The sequence below is a fragment of the Phycodurus eques genome, chromosome 10, assembly GCF_024500275.1.
Source record: "Phycodurus eques isolate BA_2022a chromosome 10, UOR_Pequ_1.1, whole genome shotgun sequence".
NCBI classification, from domain to species: Eukaryota; Metazoa; Chordata; class Actinopteri; order Syngnathiformes; family Syngnathidae; genus Phycodurus; species Phycodurus eques.
In genome coordinates, this window is record NC_084534.1 from 24,835,091 (window position 1) to 24,861,992 (window position 26,902).

Sequence of the window (26,902 nt, forward strand, 5' to 3'; positions counted from 1 at the left end):
TTTGCTGTTTTTTTTTTTTTTTTTTCCATTGAGGAGTTGAGCTATCGTAATCAACTCTGCGGCCACACCAGGAAGACACCAGATTGTTGCTTTGTCTTTGCCGTTTGCTGTGCTGCATTCTTTATTGCTCCCTTTTTGGATACCGCTTCTAGTTTGATGTATTTTGCTTTTTTTTCCCCTCCCCATCTAGTCTGACATTTTCCTGGTATTCCTCCTTGCGCCTTGTTTTGTTGCTGCTTGTTGACGGTTAATCTGTTAGTCGAGCTTTACGCTTATTAGTCTTTTCTTTTGTTCATAATTACTATTTTCCCTACTTTTCAGTAGTGCTTTGTTACCAGTTTTATATTGTACTTTGGACACATCTTTGGACTGTTTCCACTTGCATTACCTTTGTAGTTTCATAGAGATGCGTTTCAATTTCCTATGTTACAAAAATTAATTTCCAGTTCTATGGTTGACATCACACACACACACACGCAGTGTTTCCGTGTGCATCATTTCTTTTATTCAGCCAATTTTGACAATCAGGACAACATCCGTTCGTAACATTTTCCTCAACACAAATGAGGTTCGCATTCTCCAAAACAACACACACATTTTTTTTTTAATTATTAAAAAACACTACAATGTTTTTTTTTGTGCCCTAAAACGAGAACACCCACCCCACCCCCCACTCCTTCAACATGTAACATCTGATGATTGAATAACAGTGTGTGGAGGCTAAAATGCATTTTTTTAAAAAAGGTTACAGTCCTCTTTGCAGTAACAATCTAACAATAAAAATCCTTTTAATCATTTGAAAATTTTTGGGAGTGACTGTGGTGTGTTTTATTTACAAGTTGTTTAAAAGGCTTGTCGTTTTATTAGAATGGGGTGCCCTTGAAGGTCACTTGAAAGGCACTGATTGGATGGCACACAAAAAATGTTTTTTAAAAAAAAAAAAAAAACAGACATTCAAAATAATGTCGCTGTCTAATGAAAAACAGTTAACTCCAAATTAGATATATTTTTTTCAGTGTGCATCTTGGTGAAAAGCAAAAAATACCCAAAACTCATTCAGTGGCGTCTCCGGGAAAATCAGCCCCCAAAACCAGTTATACACCGACTGAGCAGAAATTTGGTGGGCAGGTCCTGCACGGAAGGACACATGAAAAAGCCTCAAGGACCTGTCCCCAAATTTGTTTTTGCAAAAAGTTGCAGATCCATCCTTTTTAGTGGACAGCGACATTATGCTAAAAACTTATGGAATGGTCGCAATGACAAGTGATTTGGATTGAAGTCCTGATTCGATGATCCATCGCTGTCAACAATTGGCGTGCACTTATAGGAGTGCTTTATAAACAGCAAAAAACAAAAACAAAAAAAGAGATATGAACAATATGACAGAATCCCATCTCAACAGACATCAAGTCATCCATCAGCCGCTCTCCTCTATAACAAAGATTTTAGTTGTTTCCGAGAAAAAAGAAAATATGAATAATAAAGTGCTGCTAAAATATTTTCTTTTTCACCTTTTTACTGGTTTCCTCTAACAAGAGACGAGAGCAGTGATTACAGCAGAAGACAGCGAGGCCGAGCAAGCTCAACAATACTACTGCGACAAATGGCAGCCCACAACAATACTTCCACAATGCAACACAGAGCAAGGCCGAGGAGGATTGATCCAAGACAAGATAATAGGGCTGACTTTAAGTTTTGGTCCATTTTTTTTCCTACCCACTTCCACTCTAATAAATGCTTTCCCAGACATGTGAGGCTCTGACAGAAAACAACCTCTCCGGGAAAAAAAAGGATGCAGCTGAGAGTAACGACTGCACGATTTTAGTTTTTTTAGTGTGGTATAATAACATTCATATCGTCAACTCCTCCTTAAAAAATTTACGATTAAATTCATGGGTGACCATACACAGCAGTATCAGGGGACACGCTGGGGGGGGGGAGAAAGCAAATCACAACAAAAGTTCCAAAATAAAGTCAAATGCTCACAAATGTAAACACAAGTGCAGTTGACTTGTGATATTTGTGCTAATTAAAACTTTATTTTACTTGCAATATTTTGTCTGTTCTCAGGAATATTAGTTTTATTTTCAAGAAAAATTACTATTCCTGTCAAGTTTATGACTCTATAGTTGCATTACATTATGACTAAAAATTTATAGTCACTTAATATCATTTTAAAAAATTAAATTAACCGTTTACTTATGTAAAATATTTGCTTTCATCTAACTGCAATATTTGTACTTTATTCTTATTTTTTTTTTAAATCTTCATAAAAATATTTGATTTATCCATTTTTTTGCTTTTAATATTGCAATTGTGTTGATTGTTAAAGCTTTAAATTGTTCTCGTACAATTTGGATTTTTTTCTTGGAATATTACATAAACATTTTTCACATATAATTTTATAATCTCGTAAAATATTTTCTTTTTTTAAATTTAAACTGATCGCAATATTTCAACTTTATTAAGTTAAAAGCACAAATATAATATAAAAATAAAGGTTTTCATTGTTGAAAAAGTTCATTGATTCTCATAAATTTTGAATTTTATGTTGATAATATTATAGCTTTCTCAGGCCCAAAATTAAGACTTTTTTTCTTGTAAAACTGCAATTTCATAATCTTAGTATTATGAAGTTATTCTTGTAAAACCGTATATTATAGTCATAATTCTATGACTTTATTCCCCAGGTATTTTTTCAGTGTGGCCCTGAACTCCTCTGCATGAATATTATCAACTGCATATACACCTTTTCTAAAAAAAAATTAAAAAAAAAAAAAAAAAAGTTTACAAAAAAGGGGTAAAACATTGTCAATCTACAGTCAATAAGTAATATAAATACATATCATTGAAAGAAGCACGAAGATATAGTAAAGTAACCTATTGCGGTGGGGGGGTTATTTCATTGAAAAGTGCGCCATCTAGAGGAGGAAGCCTTGCAGGAGCTACAGTGCATTTTACAGTATTTTTGCTCAGTGAAGAAGTAGATCCATAAAAAAATTCGTTGAAAAAAAGGCGGTCTTTTTCCTTCTTTGAAATATCAAAAACCTTCCGACGCGCCTCATTCACATCTCCCGGGCCACACGCTGCCCGTCGAGTGTTTTGTGTGACACACGAAGAGAGGGGTGTGTGTGTGACTGTCTGTGTGTGTGTGTGTGTTTGTACGAGTGTCAGTACGGGGTGGGCAGCAGAAGACGTTAAGGAGAATCACACACGGTGAAGACGACCGAAATGTGTTGGCAGTGTAAAAATGATTCTACGCCGGGACCCTTACCCTAAACCCCTTCCCCCGCACCTCTAGCCGCTCCCCTCCTCACTGTGATCAAATATTTGTCCCATCGCTTGGGCGCGGGGGCCGCTTTAGAGCTGTGAGTCGGCCCCCAGGCTGTTGAGCTCCTCGTGCTTCTCGCCGCCCGTGACGGCGCTCTGGCGGAAGCCGGACGCGATCTCGTCAAAAGTCCGGCCCTTGGTCTCGGGGACCTTGAAGTAGGTGAAGATGAAGAAGAAGAGCAGCAGCACGATGAAGATGACGAAGACGTAGGGGCCGCACGCCGTCTGCACACGAGACACCAGAGGGAGAACATACAGTACATGAGATGACTTTTTATGACAATCATTTATATATACAGTGGCAGTGTCTGGCATGTGCAAAATATGTGGCTGCACAAGGTGGCATAGCTGGGGGGAGACGGGTCGGCAACAATAAGGTCTTTTTATTTGGGTGAGGTGCCATACAAGCTAAGAACGCCATGCAATTTAATGTTTTTTCTTTTGTTGTACTTATTTTCATTAAAAAAAAAACAGCTTTTCTCTTATAAATTTGCAACAGTTAATATCTTGTCATAAAATGTTTTTCTTTTATTGTCTTAAATTAACAACTTTATTCTTATAATTGTTATTTGCCAAAACATGCAAATTTTTATTGTATAGTCAAAGTAAGTAAAACATTATTTAAAAAAATATAGACTATTTAAAAAAAAAAGAATGTTTCCCTTTCAATTCTAATTATATTCCAACTTTTTTTCTTGTAAAATCAGAACTTAATTCTCCTAAAATGTATGAGTTTTTGCTTATAGTATTCTTGAGACGATACTGTGACTTTTTAAAAATAGAATCATGACTTTATAGTCACATCAATTTCCTACTATATTCTCTCTATTTCCTAAACCTAAAAAACTAATTAACTAAAATTACTTAAAAAGGAGCCAAATAGCTTGACAATAAATTAATATAAAGTATTTAAGTGTTTTTTTAATTATCACTGAAATTCTGAGTAATCATAATATTGCAGCTTTATTCTCATAATGAATGATGTATTTCTCGTGAAAATTAGTACTTTAGATTCTCATAATATCATTCTCATGATCATGACTTTCTGATTCATATATGAACATATGCAATTGCATTACTAACAGAGAAGATAAAAAAAAAATGCATCAAACCTAATGAAGACAAAGATATTGATCAGATTAATTTGTAGCAGTACCCATCAAAACTTATTATATATTACATAATTTATTAATTGTAAGTGTCTGTGTAGCGTCATGCCACATTATGCAATTTAATATGTGGCCTATTTTCATATAATACTCGTGATATGACCTCATTTGAGGCCACTTGTGGACTAAAGTGGACCATGTTATACTCACAGCTAAATACTGGAAGCCCATCCCCACAATGAAGTTGGCGGTCCAGTTGGAGAAACCGGCCACGGCCATGGCCGAAGGCCTCGGCCCTTGTGAGAACAACTCGGCCACGATGAACCAGGGGATTGGACCCGGTCCGATCTCAAAGAAGGCCACGAAGGCAAAGATGGCCACGATGCTGAGGTAGGACATCCATTTGACCTGGTCCTACGAGGGGACAGGAGAGGGGCCGTGACTTCGAGAACCAGGACTTCTGCACATTTGACCCGAGGGGGATCACGTACCAGTAGAGCCATGGCGATGGTCATCAGGAGGGCAGAACCGGCCATTCCCAGCAGCCCCAGCAGGTGGAGAGACCTGCGACCGGCGCGCTCCACCACAAACAGCTGGAAGCAAGGAACATTGGTTAACCAGCTGAACCCATTTTGAACTATGCTGCTACCCAAAACAGCAGGACCGATGCACAAAAACCCTCAGACAAATTGTAAACAAATTTGTTATGTGGTTTAATTTTGCTTTCTCTAGTGTGTTAGCTACTCTGCTAGCTAATACTTTAGATGAGCCTCATGTAAACGTGGTTTCTGTTGAATAGTTTAAAAATTGAATACAGTGGTTTATGTAACATGGGTTCATGTTTGTGTACATGCCAGAAGCATGGTGTTGATGCTTTATGATCCTCTCTCTTTTATAGATCAGGTTTTAGACTCAACATTTGTGAAGCATATTATCCGTTGGGCTTTCACATACCGACACCACAGTGAAAGCTGTGTTAACGACACCGGCTCCAATGGTAGCGTAGACTGGCTGCGCCACTCCGGCCTGCTCAAAGATGCTTGTGGAGTAGTAGAAGACCTGACGGGACCACATGAAACACCACTTTCAGGTCGTGCTTAGCAATTTATGGAAACAAGAGAGGTGCTGTGGTAAACTCACGGCGTTGATGCCCGACAACTGCTGGGAAAGCTGCAGCACTACGGCAACGAGGAGAGGCTGGCGGTAGAGCGGCGAGCGGAACAGCTCCAGGATGGTCACCTTCTTCTCCCGCATCATCTGCCGGCTCTCCTCCTTCATCTCTTGCATGTCGCCGCTCACGTCGTTGGTGCCCCTCAGCTTCTTCAGGACTAAAAAAAAAAAAAAAAAAAAAGTTTTTAGTTTATTTTTATTTTATTCAATATTTTACTCATTTATTTTTATATTATAGTATTTGCCAAACTACATTTTTTTATCCAGAATGTTATTTTTACCAACTGTATAATTATTGTTTGTCTTTGTCTAAAATTATTTTATTTTATTCATTTGTGCATGTCAATATTATAGTATTTGCCCTAAATTATGTTTTCAAATCCAGACTACATACACCTTATTTTATTGTATTTCTTTTTTACACCCTTTTTGCATTGCAGTGTCAAATTGAATTTATTGTTATTATTTTTTCTTCATATATTATCGTAATCTTATTTTATATGAACAAAACTATCTTGCCTAAACATAAGGCTGAACTTTAAGAACCGAAATCCGCCGTGTTTTGCAGTACAACTAAGGCTTGTGAGAACCTACTAGTCTTGGCTTTGTTTTCTTCGTTTTTGTTGATGAGCAGGAAACGCGGGCTCTCGTGGCAGAAAGGCAGCAGGATGCACTGCATCACTGACGGGATGAAGATGAAGCCCAAGAGGAGTGGCCAGAATTCGCTGTTGCCCATGATGACCTCCAATCCGAACACCTGGAATCAAACAGGAGGCTCTGATGACATTCACGTATTAAAAAATAAACGCTAATAAAGTCAATGAAAATCGACAGTACCTGTGCAATGAGGATGCCTACGACGATACCAAGCTGGTGAAGGGTCCCCAAAGCCCCGCGAAGTGACGTGGGCGACACCTCGCCCACATACATGGGCACTAAGCCGGTGGAGAGCCCCGAGTAGTAGCCCACCACGAAGCGTCCGATGATGAGCATCTCGAAGGAGGACGCCGTCTTGGAGAAGCCCATCAAGGCTGATGAGATCAGGGCCAGGACGTTGGCAATGAACATGGCGTTTCTCCTGAGAACGTCAAATGGGCGTGTGAAAATATAGGGCAATTAGGTTAGATTTACACTGCAAGTCCAAGTGCCCAATTCCAATGACATGCTTATATCTAACATTTTTGACAGTTGGGGCAATGGGGAAGCTAGTCTAGCTGACATACCGCTAAACTACCAATGGATAAACCATCCATCTTACATAATGATAATCCTTTTTAGGCCTGTGCAGTGCTCGAAGGACTACCCTTGTGCCGTCCTTAGTTGGAAAACGTACACGTTCCAGCTGTTATCAATATATTATATTAACATACTCCTTTTTGTCAATCATCTTTTCAATTTTCTTGAACACTGTATTTGCTTTGTTTTACTCTGCTGTATGCAGCCAGGTCGGCATTGCAGATGAAAATCTGTTCTCAATTGGCTTACCTGGATAAATAAAGGTTGAATTTGAAAAAAAAAAAAAAAAAAAAATCAGTACCGTCCAGTTTAGTGTTGAGTGGGTAACGGCTTAAGATGAGTACACTAGTTGCCCTGAGAGGATAATTGAAAACATGCAGGTTGAGACTAGGCTTTCATGAAGTATATATTTTAAAAGACAGTGGATAACCTTCGATAGCTCAGTTGGTAGAGCGGAGGACTGTAGAGGCTGTTACAGAGATCCTTAGGTTGCTGGTTCGAGTCCGGCTCGAAGGACTGTCTTATCTAATTAACTTGTGTTCTGGGTCCTTAGCTTTTCAAGGTTGGAAAATGAATTAAAAAATATGGCAGATGAAGGTGAATGCTGGGGGACACCACATTTTTTTTTTTTTATAGCTCTGTGACCAACATTTCCCATGACTGCTCCTGAAAAAGAAAACGTTCAACAAAACAACCCGTTGATAGCTCAGTTGATCAAGCGGTGGACTGTAGAGGCAATACAGAGTGACTTAATGACTTTAAGTGTGGGCTGGTGGGATGCCAATTTATTTAAAAAAAAAAAAAAAAAAAAATCTTCAAAGGCAGAAACCATTCATCTCTATTTTAAATAACAGTATATAACCTTCGATAGCTCAGCTGGTAGAGCGGCGTACTGTGGAGGTTATTGCAGAGATCTTAGGACGCTGGTTCGAATCCGCCTCGAAGGACTGTCTTATCTAGTTAACTTCTGTTGTGGGTTCTTAGCTTTTCAAGGTTACAAAATGAATTAAGAAATATGGGAGATGAAGGTGAATGCTGGGGGACACCAAGATTTCTTATATAACTCTGTGACAAGCATTGTCATCTCACAGCTCTCTGAAGAGCAGGACCTACCTTTTACCTTTTTACCCCCCCCAAAAAAAATAAAATCTTTAGATTTCAAATCTAACTTGAATGACTGTCTTATATAAGTAACTTTTACAGGGGGTTCTCAATTGTCCGCCATAACGCATTTCAAAGTTATGACAGTGAACCGAGGACAACCTGCAACTTGTTGAATCGCTAAAAGGAGGTCAAGCTATAGCTTGACACCCACAATCATGTTGTGCCAGTACCTTCCAAAGCGATTGACAAAGACACCGAGTGAAAAGGAGCCGAAGATGCCGCCGACGGAGAAGATGGCCACGGCGATGGACCAGATGGCTTTGAGGGTGTTGTCTGAAATGGGCTCCTGGTAACGCGCAACCCATGTAGCGTTGATAAAGTTCTCGATGATCTGCAGAGAAGACATAAAGATCATCAACACAACCACTGATGCAGCATTTCCTAACCTTTGTTAGGAAAGCTGTCAGCTGAGCTGATGCGGTGTGGCCAGCTGATGGCAGCACAGCGCAATTACCGCCATTTCCTCCCAAGGAGGAAGTTGGGCCTGTCAAGTGTACCACCCTCCCCCATCACGACTGTGTTGACAAACACACCCAGGCGACCAAGTGGAAGCAGTTGAATAACTCCGCATGCGTGCGTGTGTCTTTGCTTATGTCACAGCAGCGCCGCTCACGATTCCAAAATTGTCACCGCGTGGCGTGTGACTTTGCCAGTATGTTTCTTGACCTCAGCTGACGTGACCGACGTCTAGTATCACACGGGCCTCGTGTTTGCTTTCAAAGGCTGACCGGTGTCGACTAGCGCAGGGGTTTTCAAACTTTTTGGGTGTAGGAACCCCTTACAGGGGAGACATTTTTTTTCAAGGTCCCCCTCAACAAAACTACCACACTACAAAAGCTGTGCTTAAAAATTGAACATTTAAACAAAATTATCTGCCAACAGAACAGTAAAATGTGACTTTTTTTCTTTTTCTTAAAAGAAGTAAACATAGCGAGCCTAAAAAAAAAACTCCACTGATGGAACGTTGGTGCCAAGGAAACAATTTGAAGAACGTTGAAGAGCTTCATTTTGACAAAAGTAATCATTGGCTTCCATCTTGTGACATCTATGTTTTGTTTTTTTTTTTAGGGAGTTTTAGGGAGGGCGTCAACTGCTTGCGGATTTTCCGTATTCGTGGCAGAGCTCGCCAACACCTATGGAAATATTGTATTTCTTCTCAACAACACTCACGTTATCGCCAGTAATAAAAGATCAATAAGTGAGAATACCTTAAAGATTTATAAAAAAAAAAAAAAAAAAGTGAAATGCTCTTGCACAAAAACTGCCTGGTAAGGAGAAATATCTTGGTAGACAAAGAACATGTATTTTGCCTCGATTTGAGATATTTAATATTAGTTAGATTTTAGTTATTGCAGTGTACGTGCACCCATAAATGCTGTAGAAATTAAAAGTTGTTAAATGTAAGTTGTCTATTTTCAGGGGGGGGGGGGGGGGTCATCATTTTATAACCAATTCTCATTTTCTTTTGAAATTTTATTTTTTGTAATGTCACAAAACTAATGTTCTATTGTTTTCTTTACCCGAACAAAGACATTTTGTCAGTCGCAAAAGTCGTAATATTACGATCGCTGTAATTTGATGATATTATTCTTAGCATGATATTATTATCATTATAATAAATCATAGTTCAATGAGGGAAGAAATCATATTTTAACAAGTCAATCTAAAAAATACAACTTCATTCTTGTAATATTACATATTTTATTTGGGAAAAGTTTGATTTTGAGAACCACTAGCATCAGACAAGCGGGGACGACGGGTGGGCCGGGCGGGGGGGGAGGGTGCTCTTAAGTCGGAATGCACTTATCGCCTCGCACTTGCTTCGAGATACTTACTTATCACATAGCGTCCATCTGCTCGTGACTTTCACAGCCACTCACATCTATGCCGACATTCCGGTTGTTGTTTATGAACAGACAGATTGCTCAGTGACATCCACAAAGGTTTGAGCGACAAGCCAGCGAGAGCAACTGACGTGGCATTAGGTGAGGCTGAATGTTTTCCACAGTTCCTCCCTGGCCCGGTTTGCATGGGATGTAGCCTTGCATGCAAAACAGATAGCAAGCCGCCTCATTGACATGCACACAATAATGTTAGCTTACCTTGGTGCCTTAACTTTGAAAGCTGTGGCTTATTTATACGTAATAGTAAATACAGGAAAGCCCTATTTTGCTCCACAGCCTCCATTTGGCTGTAGCACTCTGGTTTCTTGTTGCCCTCAGTCTTCTCTTGGGATAAAATTTGTCTCCGCTTGACTGCAACGCTGTTTATTCTTGTCTCAGTATCCTCTCAGGATAAAATTTGTCTCTGTACTGTGACAGAAGTAAATGCAGGAGACGCTCATTCTCCATAGTTTCCAGTTGGGTGCAGCACTTTTCTTGTTGGATCTAATTTGTCACTGTCGCGTGGTTGCTGTTTGTTAGAATGTCTTAACTGTTGTGTTCAATGTGTTGTGGATTCCACAGCTTTACAATTTACAAAGAACAATCTGAGCTGAGCCGCAACCTCCAATGGAGCTTAGAGGTAGGCATTATTAAATCCAGGAATACTAAGAGGCTCAAGTGGGCCAGAGGACCACTCTTGGAAGCAGAGGTGAAAATTCCTCTGCCGTGTCCCCGCCGAACTGCACGTAAACGTCCTGACCGAACCCTGGCTTGTGTTACTTTCGACGAGGACCGCGCAGGCCCGTGCAGCAACTGGCAACAGGAAGCACGACGCCTGAAAACAAGCTGTGCATTCATGCCCCCGGCTTGTCAGCGGGAGTCGTCCGTGCCGGCGGTCAGGTTGTCAAGGAGAGTGATGAATTCACCCGCTCTAGTCAGGGAAAAAAAAAATCTCTTGCTGTCGCGGTAGTTTCGGTGTGTATTTGCCAATGTAACAAGACGTTTTCAAAACAAACAATGTTCTTGCTGAGCTTGTAATTGTGACGTCTATGCATCTCGGTGATTCAAATGTTAGCGGTTTAACAACTCTGTGATGCGCTTAAGCAGCCTTACAATGCAAAGTGAAAGTGTACTGGACAAAAATTCCTGGCAAAAAAGCTTAAGTGTTTTGTTGTGGTAAAATGATATCCGCTTACTTGGTCATTAATACGACGGGATTATTAGTGAATGTGTCGGGTAATTGTTTTTCAGCCTTCACGTGACGACGCATAAACTCAAGAGTGTTTATTACAAACACACATTAACCAAAGCCCCCTCCTACTGCCGTGTGTCGCCACTCGTGCGGTCGAACGTGCCGTTTTCACGTTTTCACCGTGCCTGCAATTCACTTCTTCAACCCATGCGGATTAACATTCCTGGAACAGACCCCTAATGCCATTCCGCACGTGAAGTCATCCAAGGTGGGTAGGTTTTTCAGCACTAAAATGAAAGCTAAATATGATTTGACTGTCTGGATGTAAAATGTATCATTGCACTTTGAAGAGTGACGTCTTAAAGTATTCATCAGATTCATCTTCTATAGTGCTTAATCAGGGACAGCGGAATAAATGAACACTTTTTTTGTGTATAAATTAGTGACTGAACATGATTTTGGGGTGGATGTTGGCATATACAATGTACAAGGTATAATACCAACTTGAATCATGCAGTTTGGTAACTCAAGCAAGATGGTGCTTTTGGGATTTCCTAAAAAGCAGTGCTTTCGGAGGTGTGAGGATTCCAACCTGACAGATATTGACGACGATACTGACAAACCATTCAACACTCACACCTATGGACAATTTATTTATAGGACTTTATTTGCCTTCAACGAACCTAACATATATGTTTTTAGAACGGAACGCGGGACCTCTCAGGATAAGCAGTATAGAACGGATAGCTGTATAAAAGGCAGAGTGCCATGTAAGGGTCAAAAGTGCAAGAGTACCATGCATGTGCGTGCCTATCATTTAGTGAATCATGTCTGTGGCAACACAGCAAACAGCTGAGGATCCTGTCGAAACAAAAGGTAAATAGAAAGCCGGGCCCATCTGGCGACACAACTGAGACCTTATGTGGCCGCAGGGTGCGCCCAGACCAACGCGGTCCAACAATCCTCACACAAAAGTCACTCTCACTATACAATCTCCAGGAAATTGGCTCCTTTATTAACCTCCCTGTTGATAAACTTCAAATTGACTCTGGAGGGGGTAAGGTGGTTTTGTGGGTGGGGTGGGGGTATAGGGGCTGGCTTGAGAATGTTTTCTTAATACCTGCGTCACCCTGGGAACAGGTGCCTTTTCATTTCCTGTAACAATCCTCGCAGAGCCTGCTGTCAGTCAGTCCATTTTAAGGCACTGTTTTACACAGGAATCACCCGGAGTCTGTTAATATAGATGTCCTTGGAGCTGATAAGCCTGAACGCAGTTATTATTATCCCCCTGCTAAGCCCACCCCCTTTTCCACTCTCTGGCCCTGAGCTCACCACGTAGCAGGCATGGGACAATATTGCAGACCCAAAATATTTGGGATTTGTCTTACTTGAACATCCAATGATCCAGCCATCTTATCCTGACTAGATTGGCGGGTGAGCTGTAGCCTATCCAAGCAAATTCTGGGGAGAGAGGCAGGGAACAAACAACAACTTTATAATATTCTTACCTTCTGAGGCGCATTGATGACACCCGTGTTGTATCCGAACTGCAGGGAGCCAATCACGGCGGTCCCAACACACAGCATCAACGGGAAAGTTATTTGCTGCACAGGGAGAGAAACCCGAAATAATGTCAGTGGTTCCATAGGTTCGAACTAAGAATCATTAAATCAGACGTATATATTCGTACGCCCATAATTTGAAACCGTTTTCTGGTGTCTTAAAGGGGACATTCCACGTTCTGGTTAAATCAACCAACGGTGGCTTTGCATAAGCACCATTCAATTACATTCTGGACAAGGAGGGGTGAAAAACTGGAAGGAGTCTCAAAGTCTCCAATAAAACAGAAAACAGAAAAGAAAGTTAGGTGGCTTATAATAGAGTGGTCGACGATAGAATTGAACAAGGGACCTTCTTGCTGGAAAGCAATGGTGATAACCACTGAAAATTTGACATACTCCACAAATGGGACACTATCTAATTCAATCGACACAGGAAAATGTAAAGATCTCCACAACTTATTCGATCCTCAATGGCTGATCAAAACCAGCATAATGAAGACACTAGTGGAGAAAACATTCCAAACAGCAGTAAGTAAAGAAACGTATCCAGCACATATACATTTATCTCAAACTGAGAAGCGTAATCCTCCACACAATTGATGTAAACAGCTCAAGGGTGAATCGCCAGAAGCCTATACTACAGTATACAGATATATGTTATTGGCTTCTTAAGCCCCCATAGAGCCGAGCGGATTAGACAATATTGTCCTCATACCGCAAACTTAATACACCAGAGTGGAGCACGTTAATTTCCTCGTGTCGGACTGGCAAGCAACAGCTTCGGGCACAACCCGTCACAGTCACATATTGGGCCGCTGGGATTTTATGCTGTACTAGCAATTTCTAGGCAAAAGGTTGCATAGATTTTTCTACTGCAAATCGTGTTCAGACTCATGGCGGGCTGCAGCAGCATATTTGACTGTTAGGAGAAAGGATTGGTTGCCAATCAACAACAGGGTACAGAGAGACAGAAAATTTACAACTACAACCCCAATTCCAATCAAGTTGGGACGTTGTGTTAAACATAAATAAAAACAGACTACAATGATTTGCAAATCATGTTCAACCTATATTACAAAGACAAGATACAAAGACAAGACTGTTCAAAGTGATAAACTTCAGTTTTTTTTAGCAAATAATCATTAACTTAGAATTTTATGGCTGTAACGTGTTCCAAAAAAGCTGGGAGAGGGTCATGTTTACCACTGTGTTACATCACCTTTTCTTTTAACAACATTCAATAAACATTTGGGAACTGAGGACACTAATTGTTGAAGCTTTGTAGGTGGAATTCTTTCCCATTCTTGCTTTTGATGTACAGCTTCAGCTGTTCAACAGTCCGGGGTCTCCGTTATCGTATTTTACGCTGCATAGTGCGCCACACATTTTCAATGGGAGACAGGTCCAGACTGCAGGCAGCCCAGTCTAGTACCCGCACTCTTTTCCTACAAAGCCACGCCGTTGTGACACATGCAGAATGTGGTTTGGCATTGTCTTGCTGAAATAAGCGGGGCGTCCATGAAAAAGACGTTGCTTGGATGGCAGCATATGTTTCTCCAAAACCTGTATGTACCTTTCAGCATTAATGGTGCCTTCACTGATGTGTAAGTTACCCATCCCATGGGCACTAACACAGCCCCATACCATCACAGATGCCGGCTTTTGAACTTTGCGTCCAGAACAGTCCGGGTGGTTCTTTTCCTCATTGGCCCGGAGGACCCGACGTCCACAATATCCAAAAACAATTTGTAATGTTGACTCGTCGGACCACAGAACACTGGGCTCTGGCCCAGAGAAGCCGACGGCATTTCTGAGTATTGTTGATAAATGGCTTTTGCTTTGCATAGTAGAGTTTCAAGTTGCACTTCCGGATGTAGCGCCGAACTGTATTGACTGACATTGGTTCCTGAGCCCATGTGATGATATCCTTTACACATTGGTTGTCGGTTTTTGATGCAGTGCCGCTTGAGGGATCAAAGGTCACGGGCATTCAATGTTGGTTTTCGGCCTTGGCGCTTACGTGCAGTGATATCTCCAGATTCTCTGAACCTTTTGATGATATTATGGACTGTAGATGATGAAATCCCTAAATTCCTTGCAATTGTACGTTGATGAACATTGTCCTTAAACTGTTTGACTATTTTCTCACGCACTTGTTCACAAAGAGGTGAACCTCGCCCTATCTTTGTTGCAGCCATTAAATTCGAAATGAATGATTATTTGCTAAAAACAATAAAACAATAGTTTAAATAAATAAATAAAAACAAAAAACAAAGTTTATCAGTTTGAACATTAAATAAAATGATAATCATTTTATATATAAAAAAAATAATAATTCATTCTAAATAAATGATTATTTGCTAAAAACAATCAAGTTTAGACAATAAAAACAAAAAAACAAAGTTTATCAGTTTGAACATTAAATATCTTGTCTTTGTAGTGTATTTAATTAAATATAGGTTGAACATGATTTGCCAATCATTGTATTCTGTTTTTATTTATGTTTAACACAACATCCCGACTTCATTGGAATTGGGGTTGTATGATCACTGAGCAGGAATTGCGCTAACGCCGGCTGCATGAAAGTCAGCTATGTGTTCCACAACACCAGTGACGCACTGGTAGTTGAATAGCGTTATGTGTAAATAGCATGCTATAACACTCCAAACCTGTAGATGGAAGCATTTTCAACAACATCCCCAATCCATACTCGTGTTCACCTTCGATTACAGGGGACATACATGTTTTTGTGGTTCCACACGGCACACAATAAACTAGTTTACGCAGTGGCGTAAGAACATGTCATCTCTGGATTAGTTACCTCCGTACTTCCTGTTTCATTGGATTGTTTTATACTTTGCAAGTCAAAAAGCTCAACTGCCTAAGTCATTTTTAATGTTTTCTGGAACCAAGAAAAAAGCAAATTCTAAAACAACACAAGTCCAGTCCAGTCAATGACCTGGATGACAAAGAATCTACACAAAGAAAAAACTAAATTTTTAGCAAGCACATTTGTATTTATTATTGATATTGTGACAGTAAGTTAAAAATTACTAATAGCAATTATGCTAAGGATTTATGGCCTAGAAGAGGATCGCTGTGTGTTAAATGGGACGGTTTAGCCATCCATCCATCCATCCATTTTCTGAGCCGCTTCTCCTCACTAGGGTCGCGGGCGTGCTGGAGCCTATCCCAGCTATCATCGGGCAGGAGGCGGGGTACACCCTGAACTGGTTGCCAGCCAATCGCAGGGCACATACAAACAAACAACCATTCGCACTCACATTCACACCTACGGGCAATTTAGAGTTGTCAATTAACCTACCATGCATGGTTTTGGGATGTGGGAGTGCCCGGAGAAAACCCACGCAGGCACGGGAAGAACGTGGAAACTCCACACAGGCAGGCCGGGGATTGAACCCCAGTCCTCAGAACTGTGAGGCAGACGCTCTAACCAGTCGTTCACCCTTTCACCAGGACGGTCTCGCCTTCATGCAAATTTATGAGTGCATGGTAGAAGAGAGGTTAGCACTGCAACCTCACAGCAAGAAGGTTCCCAGTTCGATTCCAGCTTGGACCGTTCAGAACACCCGACATTAGGGCCTTTCAAAGTTTGGTTTGACAAATGAAGTAGGGGGGGAAAGTATACATTTTTCTCTTACGTCACATGTTCCCATGGTTACCCTTATGTCATGATGCTAGGTTGCTAATGTCACATAATTTAACAGAGGTAGCGCGCAAAGAACCTTACATTATCGGATGCTGTGAAGAAAAGTAGCGATACATTCCACAAATAACAGGTAACAATGACCAGGTTTAAAAGGAGCCTTGAAATTCGTGGCTTAAAGTAGTCCGACATGCTGTAAACACTGTTCTCTCAGACGCAATATTCTGCAGAGGAAATGGAAGCTTTCTTGGCAATATAAGGGAACAGATGCATACATTGCCCAGTGGATGAAGGTAATACTGGGAATCTAGCCTGAGCTTAATTTGAACCCCAATGTCAAACTTGTCCTGCGTTTCCTGTAAATGCCACACAGGAGGCAGAGAGTGGAAGGTTCCTACTTCTTTGTGTACATGTACACACGGCAGCACCATATTTGTGGCACTTCATTGTTCAGGAAACAATGAAGTCACACCCTACGTGCCATTTTATCATCCTCGTCCGGGAGAAAAGGAAGACGATGTGTGCATTCATTACGGAAAACTGCCAAAACATGCTTAGAGCATTTTACTGAGGCGGAAAACAGAGCTAACATTGATGTTTTACCTCCTATTTTAGTTGCGGTTTACACTTTTGTACAACTGCTATCAGCTAACACGATGAGCCTTTGATTTGATGGAAATGGCGTAAGAGAAAATACAGATGAATATTTTGTATTGTGGCTGATGATTGGTTGGCTGAACATACACAATATCGAAGACAAAACAATTAGCTTAACTCAATAATCGCTTCAGGAATCCGGCATCTTGTAAATAAAGGTAAGTGGAACCTGATGTGTTGTGAACTCTTGACTATTAAAATACCATGCAAATGTGATGTCCCCGCTTGTGTAATGTTCACCATGTGATGTACTTTGGGTTTGAATGTTTTTTATGACGAGTCTTTGCTGGGAAATACAAACTATGTGTGTTAACACAGGCTGTTAATGCTCAGCTCCCTACAGAGGCTAGACTTCAGCTACAAAGGATCTACAAAGGATCCACACACATGCAATTCTCAAACCAAATAAAAGCTACGCCCCACCCCCTTATTCCACAGCCAATCCTTCAAATGATCACCAAACTTGGGTGGCTACATGAGATGAAGTAAGCGAAAGCGCTTCACTGTTTAGCAACCCCCATCCGTCTAGAATATCTGCTTCCAAATGGAGTTCAATTGGGCGTTCATACATTTGTATATTTGTTTCATTTGTAGCAGTCCGTCAAAGTACGCACCTTGGAATTTGCGTAAAATGCCTTCCTCTCCAATTTCAGGCATGGATCTTGGAGACATTCTTGCGCATCCTGTTCTGATAGACATCCACCATTTTTGTGTGTGTGAATCAGTGACACAGGGAGCTACTGAGGGAGTCATAAATGATTCAAACCAAAAAGGCAGAATTTCTGTCCATTTTCAAAGATGGATCCTTCAGACGTTTCCGTGTGTTGTGTTATGATGGACATGTCCACTGAATTTAGTATCCTTTGGTGAAACGGGTGCCGTGGGTGGGGGGCGGGGGACTTGTGGGAGTACTACTTTCAAGAGGGTGCTCAGAAAACCTCAGAAGAAACATTTAACCCTCAAATTCTCACAATGTATAGATAATAAACATTTGTTTGATGAAATGGCTCCTGAGAGAAAACGGTCCCACACTGCTTTATTAGATTGTCGATGCAATACAGAGAGAGTTTTCAATTTCATACATCTTTTTGCAGCTGACACTTTTAAAATGTTGGTTTAAAATATTCATCTCAGCACACCCAGGAAACTTAAGCTCCGTCTTTGTATGACTACAGAGCTGATAGGAGGTAATTAGTAGTGCACTAAACCTGTTATTTCAAGACAGTGCGAGGCCAGAATAAAAAGTGAATACTGATGACAGCAGCTTTGATTGCGCTTCAGCTCAGCTGGGTGCTCCCGTAAGCCGTGCCTACGAGGACTCCATCACGTCCCACCACGGGACGCCACCTCCGCAGTCTCAGTTTACACATCTGTGGGGAATTCAATATGCGATCCACTGCAACTTCACTAAGCTCAACAGAAATCCTCCTGACCTACAATTTCCAAACACTCTTGTTTGATTTGGCATGTGGCTAAAGCCTTCATCAGCTTGCTGATTTATGCCCAATTTTAACTACACCAAAAAAACATGATTTACACGTGGTTATCACTTTTGTCCACTCTTTATAAGTAGCTGATTTAAAAACAATCGAGATTCACAGGTCAGAAAAGTGTACAAGAGATGTTTTACTGCATGAACTAGCAAAAAAAAGTTTTACAAGGCCATTTTTTTGTAAGACGTATCTCCATCGGTTGCTGGAAATGTTCTTTAAAACACATACTTCCCCTTCAGACAGCATCTTCTCCATTGACTAATCCATGCAGACATTTAAAGACTGATGACTAAAGTGTTTGCGGTTACTTTGTTTCAATAAACCAAGCACTATATAATATTGTACTTTATAAAAACATACAGTAATGATTGAATTAAAAATAATTAAACAGTTTTTGTCACACTTTGGATCAATTGAAAGGCCATTGTGCTGCTACACGCCTTGGCCACCTGGGGGCAGTATAAGACAAACAGACGGATATACTGTAGGTGGACGTCTGTACAGTATAGCTGTCTCAGCTCCCACCTCAGAGCCTCACAGAAGATAAAGAATATATCACTGTGAGTACTGTTACATTGAATGTCGAAATGTGTTGCTGCACCGTTTGTGTTCAAATATCCAAACGAAGGTGTTTGCATAACAAGGTCGCTAAATTTCACCTCTACACTATGAATTAGTGTTCCCTCACCACTTCGCACTTCACGTTTTGCGGCTTCAGTGCTTCGCGGGTTTTTCCCAAAATATTCATAAAAAAATAAATAAATAATAATTCATCCAAAAATAAAAATGACAGAAAATACAGCCACATCAGCAGCCATATTGCGGAAAGATGCCTTGTTTAATGTTGATGCACGAGAGAGAAGGTTTCCTTGCATGCAAAACAAAGAGATGAGTTGACTCAGAGGCTTTGTACACGCCTGTACTGTACTGTACATGCCACGGGCACTCATACAAGGCGCGTGATTGGTTTCCGGCGCGACATCGACCAAGAGCACGAGTGGATTTATCCCGTGAGGTGATTGGCTGCGCATCATCACAGCCTCACCCAGCATCTTCCCTTGTTGTGTCTCGCCAGTCTCGTCCACGCTGTTAACTTTTTTTGTTTAAGCGGTAACATTTTTTTATTAGTTAAGCCCTTACAATGCCGCCTAAGCGCTGTGCCCCTGCGAAAGCTTTCTCCGGAGCGCCCAAGAGGAAGAAGAAGATGATGACCATCAGCGATAAAGTGAAACGTTTAGATATGATCAAAGAGGGCAGAAGTTATACATCTGTGGCATGCCATTATGACGTGAATGTATCTACAGTGCGATACATTAAAAAAGAGGAAGCAAACATCCGCAAAACTGCTTCAATAAGGAAGCGAAACGTGTGGTAACTGCGCATAGTAGGAGTCCTTGTACAGGGGAATTTTGAAGCAAAAGAAAAAACAAAGACAACAACTACCCATCACCGTGTTTTTCTCCAAGGTAAAACCCCAGCTACACCATCAGCGCCTCCAGCAGAAGAATCTCCGAGGGAACGTAAAGCCTCTACGAGTCAAGTGAGAGCCTCTCCTCCGCCACCACCGCAAGCCTCTTCGCCTCTCTCAGTAGGCAATGTTGATTAATGTTAATTACTGTATAAGGTTTTATAATGAAAAATTTAAGTAAATGTGTGTACTGTTGTAATCTGTGTCTCAAATATGTAAAGTATAAATACAGTTTACATATTTTAAACATTTTGGTACCCACATACACATACACGAAAATTCCTAGGGGGGGGTCAAATCCTACGTCGCGGTTTTTCACCTTTCGCGGGGTGGTTCTGGTCCCCATTAACCGCAAAAAACAAGGGATCACTGTACACTGATTTCAGTGTCAAATATCAATGCCTTTTAGTGGACACATCTTGTTTTGCCCTACTACTTATTGTTACAAGGTAAGAAGATAATAAACAGCTCCAGTTCATCATGGGTAGTCATTATTATGTGCCAGCATATGTCTTTCGCGTCAACATTTAATTGCAGATTATCACTTCCTGTCTCTTCTTCTTGAGAACAGAGCACCCATAATACCGTGGAATGTAATTTGTGTGCAATAGTGTGCTAAACATTTCCTGGTAATCCTAGTTATTATTAAAATTTCTTCAAACAGTACGGAACAATGAGCTAGTTTGACCTGAGTATGTCTCTGGGGGGGTGATAAACTTGCAAAGCATTTATTATCCAACTTAAGTTTGTCTATGTATATTCAAAAGGTGATTTAATACCACATCATGCCAGACAGTCACATGTAGGGCCACTAAAAAAAAAAAGAAAAGCTGAGCTCTTTGCTAAGCGTCGCTAAAGCAAACACCACGACCTTGGTGACAGAGCTCATCTTAAAATAAATCCTGTGTGTGTGACACATCAGGGGGTCCTTCATGTACTCTGATTATGTACAGACGTCGTGGATAATTTCACTTGAGTGCTTGTTCATTCTAGAACAGATCGGTCTCATTAGAAGTGCAAAAACAATCACAAAGGAAGGTGGCACTTCAAATAGGAGGCGTGGGCTTTGGAGGCTTTGCCATCATGTGCGGAGGTTTGAGAAAACGTGAGCCGCTGACCCCGATATTACATGAGCTTCTCATCCAAATAAGCCGAGTTAACAGTTCGCTTGACCCCAATTAGAGTTTTACTCTTTGCAAAAGTGGGAACACAAACAAAACATTGTTCAGAGGTAAACCGGGGCGGTTGCAACGTTGCGGCTCATTAACTGTGGTTGCCAAGTCAGGTGTAGGAGTGTCACACATTGAATGATATTGACGGAACACACCTCAGGTGCCGAGTCGGCATGTTACAACTCTTGCCAAAACCAGCCTGAACAGTGTACAATTACAGTTGTGACATCAACTTGCTGTAAATTTACCTTAACTTTCCCGTGTGGCAGAAACGAGATCTGCAAAGAAGCACGTGTGCAGGACGGGGAAAAAAATAAATAAAATTGCAGACGGACGCAGCCAGTACATTTATTACAGCCGGTGAAAACATTGCCAGAAATGACAAAGGATCGTCTGTAAATTTTAAGACTTTAGATGTGTTATTGTGTAATGTACATATAACATGATGTATGAGTGAGCTGAATGGTAGTTAGCGTTTTTTGACCTAAAATGGTTATCGCTAGCGCGAGAATGCAAATCACGATTACGAACCATTTACCCGTCTCAAATTCTTTACACCAAACCTATACCATACACTCAGTACCAACATATGAAGTTTAGGGATTGAAGTCCATCACTCATAAATGAGAAGAAAATACGTGTTAGTAGTTTTAAAAAAAAAAAACTTTTTTAAATATTTAATACCAATTATTATTCGATTATTCAATTAATATAAGAATCAATTCTAAAAAGATTCGATAGTGACAGCCCTACATTTCTGCAATTTGTGGAGTGTGAAAATGTACAGCTGTTCCTTGTTGGACTGAAGTGTGAAAACTGGGACTGGAGATTCTCATCACGTCTGCACCAAACATGTCAGGCTGATGGGGAACCGTGTGGCGAGAGTACAAGGCCCTCGCAGGGGAAAAGTGCAGAAGACTAAAGCAACAAACGGTTAAGGAAACATTTAGGGGCCACCACAAAAGCTGGTTTTTGGTGTCTCATCGCATTTTCTGTCGAGAATAGGACCACAGCTGTGACAAGCTGCGCTATAAGTCAGAGACAGTATTATCAGACACCAGATTAAGTCCTGTTTAGTTTCACAACAGTGGGACAAACACAACTTTGGCGAGTATAAATAAGGCCTGATACCTTTCTATTGGACTCTTTGGATTAATTCAACAAAAGCTTTCAGACAACAACCAACTTTTTAGCACTGAGGTTGTTTTCAATGCCGATGGGTGTTTGGTGACCTGGTGCAAACATCCACTATGTATATTTCTACATAACTTTAACAATGGGTGGTGCTGAGATCTGAAAAGACAAAATTCCAAATTAGGTTTGTTCAACTGTATGTGAACTGTTTTAATGATACACATCAGTACTCAACTACAGTATTTCACTGCAAGCTGTTCTGTTTAAGTAAACACACTTGTTTTGCCACTGGTTTAGATGCATTTCCTCTGCTTATAAAACTGCTCCCCGGGAACAATTTATATTGAAGCACCAATAACATTGCCTCAGTAAATGTAAAGTTACTTTTTAATCATCACTACCACAGCAGCAATATTTACATTGTAATTTTTCATTTTTGTTCTTTGTACTGCATGTTTGGAGTAAAAATCCATGTTAATTTAAATGCTGGGTGAGCCGAATTAAAGAACGGAGCAGGCAGTATGAGGCCCGTGGGCCATACCTTCACCACCCTTAGCATAGATACATGTTTTTCTCTTCAATTGATCTCAATATTTCGCTATATTTTTTCAGTATCAATGATTGTTTACTTTCTAAAAAAAAAAAAAAAAAAAGTTAGGAAAAGAAATAGGTAGACCATACTGAAAGAATCCCACATTTGATTTTGTCGAATCTGAGAAAAAAATGGCTTTGCTAGTACACATAATGAACAAATATAAAGATATTAAAGTGGGGAAAAAAGGGACATGGAACATCACTAGTCAGATAGGATTTTTTTGTACGCTGAAAGGTCATACAATACATTCCAAAACGATTCTCGAAAGTGCAGTGCCGAGAACGACGCTACAGTTGCGTTGCATCACAATAATAGAAGCATCGGGTCCTCGGTGTAGGCGAACAGCATCATGGGTAATTAATGCGGCGTACTCACTGAACTCTCTCACCGGACAACGCATACTTTGCAACAACAAGCAGCAAAAGAACAGGTTTGACAGAAGTTACCTTTCCAGAATCCATGGCAGCGTCAGTAAGGCAACGGTGTCTCCTTGTTATTGTTTGTCGGCTTCGTCTTCTTGGTTGAAGTTGAGAAGAATAATGGCAAAAGGTCCTCGTCGCCGCTGTTTTAAACGTCAAGGTGGGAAAACGTCTCTTTCATGTCTAACGGTAATGTTTCTCCGAAAAAGTCACCTCCCTTGTCTTTTTGTAACTTTTTTTCCCTCCTAATTTAAAAGTCAAAACCTTCGCGACGTCGTTCCAGCTCCCTTTTTTTTGTTTGTTTGTTTTTTGTCGCGTAACTTCCTGGTTGGAATTTAAAAAAAAAAAAAAAAAAAAAAAGTGCATTCACGCTGACTTGTTTTGGTAGTTCTCCTGCTTCGTTCTCTTTTCGCGGAGCCCCGAGAAAGCGACTCGTTCTACTTCGGAGCCGGTTGCGGTTCATATATGTCGCGGAGATGACGCAATGTGGTGGGAAAAGGGCCGGGCCGTCCGAACAACGAGGCCCATCCTCTCTCTCAGCCAATAGCATTCAGGCCCGTTTCAATGGCAAAGCCTTCTTAACATTCAACAGCTCCACCTACATCTGCAACAGTGTTTCCACACTGTTGCAGATATCCGTCATCAATTCAATTTTGCCCAGTCAATTTTGCCCCGCTATTAATTATTTAGTATTTTTAATCACATTTCAGATATCTGCCCCTAAGACAAATTACCTCACTTTTTTTCCATTCGTGTGTGTGGAATTCGTTGTTACAGATATCTACTTCAAGATATTAATTCACCTCAATTCAAGATATCTACATGTCCCTATTCGGGTATTTGAAATCAAGTGTTAACTAGGCAAAATGAATAAATAGTTATCTGTAACTGGAATTATGACTGGTTCAAATCAAATTGTAGATATCTTAAACTGGAGTCACAGATATCCACAATTCCATTGCAGATACTCAAATGAACTCATTTGTCCAAGGTCAAATAATGTTGCAGGTATCAATTATCATCATCGTCATCTAATTCATTTTTGACTATGCAAAACTCAATTACAGATTTCTCTATCGGTCGTATTGACTAGTCACAATTACTTAGCATATAATATGAATATAAAAAAATCCAGCTATTCAAAATGTAATTACGACTAGTCAGAAAGTTGATGTTGATATCTATAATGTTAATTCCGGATAGTTAAACTTAGCTTTTAAATGTTAGTAGGGCTTGTCATACGTTTCGAAGCACAAAGAATCCTGCCCTGCCCCCATCTCCCTCTCTCAAAATGCATTTGCACAACTGAAATATTCATTCATATGCCAAAAGATTCACTTGCAAGTCATGCAATGTGGCTTTTATCCCTCCAAAGAATAACATTGTGGCTCCTTTCGTGATGTTACATTAAAGCAGTAGCGCTGTATCCCCTTTCGTGATAAACACATTTAGGCTCAGGAGACAACTACAGTGGTGCCTTGAGATACGAGCCATCGTTCGGCTGATGGGTTTTGCTTTGACTTTCGAGCAAATATTGGAAATATGAGTGCCGTGAACTCAGTAAGCTCAACTAACTTTACAACAAGCAACAGGTTGGCAGATAGTGAACAATTCTTCCCAAAAAAGAGGCTTCAAGTTGTTTAAATCCACTCCCAGTTGAAGTTTATTGTCAAATCTAACATAAAACTAGCAATGTGACAAGTGGCTGCCATCTTGGTTGAATTTTCTAAAAAAAAAAAAAAACATGTAATGAGCACTTCAAACGCCTCTAAAATCCTCCATCCAGAACAAATAAATTCTTAACATTTTTTTTTTTACAAAGGTACATGACCTATTATGCTGTCCACACTGTCGAGGAAATTTGTTGAGAAATAATGACGTTTTATTGTTTTACTCAACTGTGAAGGGTTTTTTTGAGCAGATTTTCTGTTGGTGATCCATCCATCCATTTTCTGAGCCGCTTCTCCTCACTCGGGTCGCGGGCGTGCTGGAGCCTATCCCAGCTGTCATCGGGCAGGAGGCGGGGTACACCCTGAACTGGTTGCCAGCCAATCACAAGGCACATAGAAACAAACAACCATTCACACTCACAGTCATGCCTACGGGCAATTTAGAGTCTCCAATTAATGCATGTTTTTGGGATGTGGGAGGAAACCGGAGTGCCCGGAGAAAACCCACGCAGGCACGGGGAGAACATGCAAACTCCACACAGGCAGGGACGGGGATTGAACCCCGCACCTCGGAACTGTGAGGCTGACGCTCTAACCAGTCGCCCACCGTGCCGCCTCTGTTGGTGATATCACACAAAAAAGTTTTTTTTTTTTCTGACACGAACTGAATTTCTCAGGAAACCATCCTCTGATTTTCAAAATTCTTCTCTGATACAAAGGAAACAATGAAAAAGACGAACATGGAAATTAGGTAGTAATTGGCCTTAATTAAGGAGTTTTTTTTTTTTACAAGATGTCATGAAAAAGCAAAACCCATGTGTGGTGTTCATCCTTGGTGGGTTTAAGTTTTGTTTGGCTTGTTTAGGCAATTTTAACAGAAAGTCAGGGATCATGTTCAGGTACCACTGTATCTGTTAGACAATTAGAAACTGTGTTGCTGTTCCATCTCACGTCATTTGTTAGGCTAGACGAAACAAAACTCCTCGTTAGCCAGTATACACTCCGAATGGGCAAGAATAACACACTTCAAAAACAATGTTGAATTGTTACTGGGTGCATTTCCAAGACATAAACACAAATACTTGAAATGGAAAGAAAATAATCATGATGGAAGAGCACCTGCATTTGTCTCTGGTCTATTTATTTATTTATGCAAACAATAACAGACATTTTTCTGGAACAAAGAGCCAACTTGACTGAATCAAACGCTCAGGATGCCACTCAAAGGAGGCCGATTTTGTCCTGTTTGGGAAAAGGCGTGAACACATTATCACACTGGAACACAGACTGCTCTGTGATGCTGGTTGACTTTCAAGTTGTTGAAATATCCAAAACGTCATTTATTCCAGGCTCAAACGGCCTTTGCTGCCACTGTTTTAATTGACACGTTAGCATTCTTAACTGTCCTACAAGCGTAAGGAGATGACCAATGTAGAATACAACTAAGTAAGAGTAAAACAACTGACCCTTTTGAAGACGAATGCAGGTTTTTAGCACGGTACAAATGTGCCATTTGTTGGCAGTGTTCTCTGGTCATTCACATGCTTGCCATTAGCCACTGTGCTACACGATATGCACAATCTATTCTTGCTTAAACTATATAAATAAATAGTGTTGCTCATTTTGAACTGAGCAGTAAGACCCTTTGCTGTGTATCAGTGTATTATACTGAAGAAAAACAAAAAAAAAATACATGGACCTGGAAGTAATACTCTGGCCATTGTTCAGCTGAGTCAAAAGACCGCTGAGATTCGCCCACTCACAATAGAAGCTGAGCTTCGTGCAGCCTTTCACGTAATCCTTCCCTGCTATGTGATTCTCGCCAGTCAATGTGCATCATCATCCTTTGTGTTGCTAATACTCTTCTGAGGGCCCACTTCACAATGCTGGTGGAGCTCAGAGTTCTCCCGCACCCGCCACTCACTTCTTTGGGGATTTCATATGGTGTCCTCCCTGGTTCAATGACCTCATGATTACTGCC

At 40.7% G+C, this 26,902-nt stretch overlaps 1 protein-coding gene, 1 long non-coding RNA gene and 1 other non-coding gene across 6 annotated transcripts in view; 2 read left to right on the forward strand and 1 right to left on the reverse strand.

Moving 5' to 3' along the window:
- slc2a1b (solute carrier family 2 member 1b) lies at positions 1 to 23,721 on the reverse strand. The gene is made up of 10 exons (XM_061689229.1): positions 23,279 to 23,721; positions 12,593 to 12,688; positions 8,180 to 8,340; positions 6,447 to 6,687; positions 6,204 to 6,366; positions 5,580 to 5,767; positions 5,394 to 5,498; positions 4,931 to 5,032; positions 4,650 to 4,853; positions 1 to 3,555 (listed from the first exon to the last, which is right to left on the reverse strand). Exons 1-10 carry the CDS (start codon positions 23,291 to 23,293, stop codon positions 3,361 to 3,363), a joined length of 1,470 nt encoding a protein of 489 aa, XP_061545213.1. The 5' UTR covers positions 23,294 to 23,721; the 3' UTR covers positions 1 to 3,360.
- trnay-gua (transfer RNA tyrosine (anticodon GUA)) lies at positions 7,275 to 7,361 on the forward strand. Its single transcript is given in 2 exon segments — positions 7,275 to 7,311; positions 7,326 to 7,361. It is a non-coding gene; the product is annotated as a tRNA-Tyr (tRNA).
- The window catches only part of LOC133409342 (uncharacterized), a 19,469-nt gene continuing 15,533 nt past the window's right edge, over positions 22,967 to 26,902 (forward strand). For all 4 annotated transcript variants that reach the window (XR_009769389.1, XR_009769391.1, XR_009769388.1 and 1 more), the window contains exon 1: positions 22,967 to 23,411. This is a non-coding gene — a long non-coding RNA (uncharacterized LOC133409342). The remainder of the gene's footprint in view (positions 23,412 to 26,902) is intronic.